This window comes from Phaethon lepturus, unplaced genomic scaffold (assembly GCF_000687285.1).
Source record: "Phaethon lepturus isolate BGI_N335 unplaced genomic scaffold, ASM68728v1 scaffold4541, whole genome shotgun sequence".
NCBI classification, from domain to species: domain Eukaryota; kingdom Metazoa; phylum Chordata; class Aves; order Phaethontiformes; family Phaethontidae; genus Phaethon; species Phaethon lepturus.
In genome coordinates, this window is record NW_010518356.1 from 32,204 (window position 1) to 40,691 (window position 8,488).

An 8,488-nucleotide genomic window follows, 5' to 3' on the forward strand; every position below is an offset into this window, starting at 1 on the left:
GAGAGAGAGAGAGAGAGAGAGAGAGAGAGAGAGAGACACACACATTCACACAGATGCACACTTACCTACATATATATTTAATTCATTATATTTTCCTCTGAGGGGAAGCATTCTACTTTATGAGGGCTGAAATGAAAGTGTTCAGCTTTCCTCTTGTTCTGTGTCAAAGGAACTGGGAAACTAGCCATCCCAGGACAGCCATTGATGATGGAGACCAGCTCCTTGCTGATCACAGCTCTCTGTATGTCTGAGGAATTTGGGAGCCTACAGTAGTGGAGAGAGCATCTCGGCAAACCACAACGTCTTTTCCAGAGACCCAGGGGTTTTAGGCAGCTCCAGCAGCTGCTGGGTAGACTTCTAGAGAACTGGGTGGGCAGCAGAGTTGAGGAGCCAGAAAAGCTCAGTGACCAACCTGTTCTCCAGCCTGGTTTCCATCAAAACTTGCACTGGAATCAATATAATTCTGTTGAAAATATATACTCCAAAAAATTGACAGTGTCTGGCAGCAGTCTGTTCTTCCAGCTGTTCTTCCTAACTAGCTTTATGTATATTCTTCTGTTGTGAAGAAAAGGCTGGCTGGGGATTAGGTAATAAAACTCAAGTGCTTCAATAAAAATGTTGTCTTGTCTCATTTATCTAACTGGCATCTGTAGGAGTGGAGGGTTTGCTTGCTTGTGCCTGCAGCAGAATGTTTAATTTCCCTAAATGTGTCCAGACCTGGAAGAAAAAAGTGGCGCTGGAGGACAATGATCTGTATCTAACCTTAGACCTCCACAGTGTAGGTATCAATATGAGCTAGTTTCCGTGAGTGCCCTTTATAGTCAGTGGGGATAAACAGATATTTTTGGACATGATTCATCTCGATCTATTTTAGATACCTGCTTTGGGACAAGATGAACTGGATGTGAGAAGTGCTTGATTCTCTCAGCTGACTGTAAACGATGTCCAGGGAATTGGTTCAGATGCAGAGGGGTACCCTGAGTTTCCTGCCTGGCTTCCTTCCTTGCTTGACACCAGTCCTATCACCACTGGCTGGCTGCGTAGGAACTTCATTAATGCTGGATGAAATTTTCAGTGACATTTTGTTGATGGCAGTGGGGCGTGGAGCATGGCTTTTCAGTATGCTTACCTGTTCCCTCCTCTCCAAAAAACACATCAGGACTTGCAGTCACTGGATCTTATTAAACATTTCATTAGTGTGAGAGCTCATGGGAGGATGTACAGGACTCGCACATCTGCAGCATCTGGCTGCATTCTGTTTTTGGCATTCATCTATCTGTAAATGCTGAGGTTTGAATAGGGTTCTTCATGTAGCAGACCAGCTAATCAGTCCTGACAGAGCTGCATATGATTCTCCATCAAAACAGCACTGAAATTGAAACAATTATCGTTCCTTGCACAAGGGAAACAGCACTTTATCTAATGTTGTCAATAGTGATTAGCTTTAACTTGCAGCTCCTGGTAGTATAATTGGCAAATTGCAAATTTTAATACCATTTGGAGGAACATTTTAGAACAATAACCTCAGTGGTTAAATTAATATTGGAGGACATGAATACTTTTGCTAGAAATGACTCTGTGCCTTCCATAAGCTTGTCATGTTATACTTACTCAGAAATAAGTCTCTGAAGAGCAGGAGACTGAAATACGTATCAATCCCATCGTGGGTGACAGATTTGCAGACGTCCTTGCCTTGTCATTCTGGGTAGTTAAGAGTTTTCATCTGTGCTCCCAGGCCTACAGGTCACACTCTGCAGTGAAGCACTGATGTGACTAGTGGCTTATGAAATGCTGGCTACCATTTAAATTTCTGTCCTATTATTAGGAACTTCTGCTACGTGTTTTTTTCAGTTCTTGATGTATACCTCACCATGCAGAATGTTTACTGTATTTGTTCTAGTGTTGCTCACCTGCATATACAGAAACACCACCACAAGGAAAATAAGAAGTGATTTCCTTTAACATGTTTTTATTCTGTACTCTTATTGTTGCCTTAAACAGGATATCAATAATTGCTACTGGTGATTCATCAAGCTACAAACAAGGGAAGCTGGCTTTTTTAACTCTGAGAGTTACCTGCCCCAAAACATATACATCACTTAAAAATAATCACATTTATTTGTGGTTCAGGCTATGTCCATTTGGACAGCTAAATGCATTGGATATACCCTTCTCTATCTCAGAGTAACTGGAGCACGTTTACAGTCACTTTTATAATAACAAAATATACCTCTCTTGTTACAGCTCATACCAATGTGGTTGCCAATGATACAGTCAAATCTAAAGGTAAGCTGTTTCTAGTACCTTATCCTTTTACTCTTAGCGTTACACATTTCTGTGTATTCTGGAAATAAGATCACTAGATGTGGTCTCCAAACTCTGAAAATAGATCATTGTAGCGTATCAGATGCACTGGATGTCTCAGCACTGAAGGTCTCAGGAGTGAGCATACACAGAGCATCATCAGCTAAGATACCTCTCCTGTAATCAGTACTGCTCTCCCTTTCCTTCTGAAACACTTTCCTCTAACCAGGTTCTGGGGCACACGGCCGTTCCTCCCTGTTTACTGAGATTGGTTGTTCCCCGAGCTGTGGTTTTCTTGATGTCTTAGGCTAGAGAGTCCCCTGACAAATCAGGATTGGAACTCTTGACCCAGGAGATGGATTTTGAGTCTACAGGAGATATTGTGGGCCTGCTTGCTTGGGTAGAACTGTGCCAGCTGGCCCTATTTGTAAGAAACAGAGCAAGGTAGATCAGTGTGGTTTGCCAGTCAAGAGAATTTTGGTGATGAGAACAAAAGCTTTGGGGTTGGTCTCAGTATGGAGTTGTTTCTGTAAGCACATCTGCCTTTCATGGCAACACTGCAGTGCAGGCTGTGACAGACAGCAATGTGACATTGGGGCAGTGGAGGAACTTACCCTGGCCAACAACCAGTACCTTTCACAGTGCTGTATTTATGTGTTAAAGGAAAGAAACTGAATGTTTTGCATTATTTCAACAGCATTTATCTGCTGGACTCCAGCTGCGCCTCCAAGCCATCCAGAGCAATGTCAACCATCACAGCCTAAGGATGTTACAGGGGTCAGGACAAATGAACAATAGCTCATCTGTGCTCCGCAAATGGCTACAATGTACCCAGTTTAAAATGGCTCAAGTGGAGATTCAGTCGTCAGAAGCTGCATCTCAGTTTTATCCTTTATGATTCATGTAATTTGTTCCAAATGTTCATTTTTAGCCTAGCAATAACAGGGTTAGAGCTGTAAAAGACCTTTTGTATGAGTCAGTATACAGAGTATATACTGTATCTATACTTTTTAGCCTAGGACAGTTTGTGGAAAAGCTTATAATAGGTGAAACTAAGACCCTGATCCTGCTAGTCTTTAATCACACTTGCTCAGGATCAACAGGTTCTCAAGTCTGCATTTGTGAACATGTATTTGCAGGATTGGACTCGAATCTATCACACTGTACATACCTCTCTGATCATGGAAATATCTTGTTCTTAAATGTTTCTTTACATTATTTTTGAAGCTAAGACAAAAATCATTTTCCTTAATTCTATTTTTTTTTAAAATAGAATTGTGGGTATTCACAAACATATAGAAGTGCTATGTTGCTATTTTTTGATGATAACAAAAGAAAAGAGGTGTTTTAGGAACTTTTATAGGAGGTTTTTTTTTGGGGTGGCTTTTTTTTTTTTTTTTTTATTCACAGCTGGCAATGCAATAAAACCTGTCACTATAAAACAGTGATGTTCTAATGAGGCTTTTTGTCATCATCTCCTGGGAAAACAGCAGCTTGTAAGAAGAGTTATTATAAAGTGCACTTAGAAAATAGGTTGTTCAACTGTGCCAATTCATTTGTCTTTTTCTTCAGTACTGTTTTCCAAAACTGCCAAGTCTGATTTATTATTTTTTGAAATATTGCTTTTACTTCATAGATTCTGTGCTGCTCTTCTTTGTAGGTTTCATAGAAGCCTCTTTAATTTTGTGACTACTATATTGTATTCTTCTGTCAATGCTTGTATACAGTGCAATTAAAAATTGATATCCCAGACCTATTCTTATTGATGTCTCTAGAAATTATGTTGCAGACTTCAAGAGGAGCATGATTGGACCTGAACTTTTGCATAACGATATTTACAAATCACAGCATTTGCATACTATGGTATTAAACATGATGTTTAATAACAGATGGATTGTAATATCATTAAGGGTCTCAACCAAAGCCCATGTGAATCTAAAGAGACTCAATTAATTCAGTGGATTTTACATAAAATCTTGAGAGCACCATGATTTACCATGTCATGTAATTAATACTTAAATGTCTCAAATCAGTTTTATTTTCTGTATTTATTCCTGTAAGGCACTGATTAGAAGAATAACACACACACATTTAAGTTGTGTTTTAGAATGCTAATAAATTCCTAGTCTTTATTACCACTCTCAGCATCAACGTTTTCCTCCTTGATTGTGTGGAAGTGGAAAGGCATACCTGTAAGGAGCTGCCTGAGTACATTTCAGTTGTGAAGGGTCACTGTTTCCTCAGTGTATTTACCAAAGAAAACATGGAAGTGTTTGCAGACCTGCAATTAAAGTACCATTATGCTTTAAAAAAAAATCCCAATCCCTCAAAAAACCTAACCAACCAACCAATCAAAAGACAGTAAATCATGTGCTAGCTTGTTTAAAAGATGCCCCTCTCTGTGTTTTCAGTGGAGCGAAACTGATTTGGCTTTCCTTCCCAGATTCTCACATTAATATAGTCTAAGCTTAAACTGGACCGGTCTACCCAAAAGAAAATCTAAGATTCATCATAAGGTATTTAATTGTAACTAGTTTTGCTTGTATTTGCTTGAGGTGAGTGACTTGCATCTGACTAAGCAGAGTTTTTGAGTTTCTGGAAAACATTTCTGTCTTGATGTGAAGATTATTAAGAGATCCACCGGATGAGATGATAATTTCTTAGTGTTTTGGGCATTGATTTTTGTCATGCTGAATTGAGATTGCACAGACCTGCATGCATTGATAAAGGAGGGCTTCTTCCCAAATTTTCATAGCGGTAAGAGAGGGAAACAGCATTCTTTCTCCAGCTTTTGACTGACTATGGGGAAGAAAAAACAAAGTGATACAGAAATTATTATACATGTTCCCATCCCTTCCTTTTTCCATTCCCATGTCACTTACTAATCAGCTAATAGTTATTACATAATCACAGAATGGTTGAGATTGGAAGGGATCTCTGGAGGTCACCTGGTCCAGCCTCCGTGCTCAGACAGGGTCACCTAGAGCCAGGTGCCCAGGAACATGTCCAGGTGGCTTTTGAATATCTCCAAGGATGAAGACTCCACAACCTCTCTGGGCAACCTGTGCCAGCGCTTGGTCACCCTCAAAGTAAAAAAAGAATTTCCTGGTGTTCAGATGGATTCCTGAAGGCCGGTGTTGCTAGTACAGGCTGAGGCAAAGAAGGCATTCAGTACTCCAGACTTTTCCATGTCCTGTGTAACCAGGTCCCCCATCTTATTCATCAGAGGGCCCACATTTTCCTCAGTATTTCTTTTGTCACCTATGTACTTAAAGAAGCCCTTCTTGTTGTCTTTGACATCCCTTGCCAGGTTCAAATCCTACTGGGCTTTAGCTTTCCTAACCTCGTCCCTGGATGATTGGACATTGTCTCTCTATTCCTCCCCAGATACTCATCCTTGCTTCCACCCTCTGTAAGCTTCCTTTTCATGTTTGAGTTTGGCCAGGAGCTCCTTGTTCATCCACACAGATCTCCTTGGAGGGGGTTATCCTTGAATATTAGCCAGCTTTCTTGGGTCCTTCTTTCCTTCAGGTCCTTATCCCATGGGACTCTTCTGAGCAGATCTTTGAAGATGCTGAGGTCTGGTCTCCTGAAGTCTAGGGTTGTGAGTTTGCTTTTCACCCTGCTCCCTCCCCTCAGGATCCTGAACACCACCATCTCATGGTCACTGCAGCCAAGGCTGCGTTTGACCTCCATATGCCCCACGAGCCCCTTGTTGTTGGTCGGTAAGAGGTCCAACAGAGCGCCAGTCCTCATTGACTCCTCTATCAGTTGGGTGAGGAAGCTGTCCCTGATGTACTCCAGGAGCCTCCTTAGATTGCTTGTGCACTGCTGTGTTGTCCCTCCAGTGGATATTGGGGTGGTTGAAGTCCTCCATAAACGACCAGGGCCTGCAAATGTGAGGATGCTCCTATCTGTCAGGGCCTCATCCACTTGTTCTTCCTGGCCAAGTGGCCCATAGCAGACATCCACTACAATGTCACCCCTACCCGTCTTCTCTTTAATCCTTACCTATAAGTTCTCAGTTGACTCCTATCCCCAGACAGAGCTCTATGCACTCCAGCTGCTCTGTCACAGAAAGGACAACCCCCTCTCCTTGTTTTTTCAGCCTGTCCTTGCTAAAGAACCTGTATCCCTCTGTTGCAGCATTCTAGTCACGGGAACCATCCCACCACGTCTCTGTGATCCCAGTGAGATTGTAGCCCTGCAGCTGCACACAGATCTCTAACTCATCATGTTTATTCCCCATACTGTGTGCATTAATGTACAGACACTTCAGAGAGGCCCCCCCAGCATGTTGATTTCCCAGAAGGCATTTTGGGGTTACTCCATAATGGTGCCCTGTAGGCACTTCCTTGCCCCCATGCAAAATGTTGTCGATGATCCCAGTTGAGCCCCGTTTTGTTGATTTTGTGATCCCTTCCCGTCACATCGGCTCAGGCCCTTTGTTCATCGAACCTGTCTGTCACTCCCTCACAGGGCTGCAGTTCAAAACTGACTACGTGGTAGGCGCTTGTAACTTTGGCCTTCAGGCAAAAAGGAGCTGTGGACTGTGGTTTCAGTGGGACTGACTCCTTCTGTTCCTGGGCTGTGTCTTCTTCATGCTTGTGTTTACAATACAGATGATAACTTTGCTGGGTAACCACATAAGTAGGGCCCAGGTTCACTTCTGGCAGGGTCTGGGGTCACCCTAGCAAAATGGAAGTGCTAGTGGGCCCCTGAACGCAGGGCATGTAGGAGAGGCAGATTCCTGTCTTTTGATCTGCCGTGACTGGGTGAATCTGAAAAGCAGTGAGAGGGAGAGAATTTGAAGCCTTTGGGTGTGAGGTGGGTGAACTCAGGTGAGTATAATGGGGATTGTGGAAACTTAAGGGACGAAGACACGGCTTGCAGGGAAGAGCAGAGCCTGAGAAAGTTTGTCTTTGAAAGTCACTTCCAGATAGTAGAAACCATGATCAGGCATCATCCATAACTAAACACTTTGTGGGAATTTAGATCTGGTTTCAGCTCACAGTTAGAGATAAAAGCTGGTCACAGAATCTACTTCCATACCTGAACGTAGGGTTTAGTATGCATCTGTCACCAATTACAATTAATATGGTTCTTATAGAGCTGTTACATGTAGGCAAATGAAGGCTGTAAATATGAATTGGGAAGCTGCTTTAGCATAGGGAATACAGCCTGGAAGAGGGTATGACTGATGATTAGGCATGTCTTGACTAATAATAACAAATAACATAGGGCTTGACCAGATGTGTGTGGTTTAACACCTCATGAAAATCTCTAAGTACACTCTTCAGCAGTACAGATATCTGCATTAATTGTCTTTAAAAGCACTGTGAAATAGATCTCTATGGTGCTTGAGGTCAGTATGCAACTCGAGTGAGTCACTCGCATTATCTCTCTGAAATAGCCCAGAGCAGCGATTCTTTATATTCTGTAGGAAGATTAGGAAGTAAACAACATTTGGTGTTCCCTGAAAATGCTACCAAATAGCAGAGGCTGATCTCCCTGCTCTGCCACGCTCCCAGCATGGCTGTTTCTCTGGGGATTGGTCACCAGGAGCAGAATCCGTCCTCTGCCTGATCGTACAGAGCTGCCGTTTAGTCGTCTGTTGTGATAAGCTGCTTAAATCAATGCCTGTCGCCAGGCCTGACCTAGTAAAGGAATCAATTTACTGTGTGCTGAACTGTGAAATTCTCAACGACGTGGGGCACTTTGGATGAAGTGATGGTTAAAACCCCACACTGGCCGTGGCACGTCGTACGGCCGAATTACGTAACTCGGTGCCCTGAAAGCGAGGTTAACATCTACTCCGGGCACCCCAGCGTGCTTTCCTGCTGCCTGTTGGGAATGCCGCTGTCGGAGCTACGCGCAGGGCCGCACAAACAAAAGACGTTTGCAGCACGTCAGTTGCGATCTACATACGTGCCTTATCTTATACGTAACATTTCTGTGACATCTCATTAGAGCCGCGGCAGGGTCAAAGGCTCTACAAACACACAGCCGGTTTTCTGGCTCTGTTTTTCATGCTGTGACAGGACTTGATGTGCTCTAGGACCGACTAACGTCCTGGGCCCGAAGATCTCTTTGAACTCTGGCCTGCACAGTCTCCTTTCAAGTGGGATGAAGATTCCCAGAGCCCAGGGCTGTTTCTTCTTTGCTAGCATGTTCTGGAAAACAG

General features: G+C 42.9%; 1 protein-coding gene across 1 annotated transcript in view; it reads left to right on the plus strand.

The window, feature by feature from the left end:
* LOC104628196 (protein unc-79 homolog) overlaps positions 1 to 4,442 on the plus strand; it is a gene marked incomplete at its 5' end in the record, with an annotated part of 35,589 nt that extends 31,147 nt beyond the window's left edge. The window contains 2 exons of the mRNA XM_010296700.1: positions 2,245 to 2,286; positions 3,002 to 4,442. Of these exons, the coding sequence (XP_010295002.1) occupies positions 2,245 to 2,286; positions 3,002 to 3,202 (243 nt within the window). The remainder of the gene's footprint in view (positions 1 to 2,244; positions 2,287 to 3,001) is intronic.
* Positions 4,443 to 8,488: the final 4,046 nt, after the last annotated feature.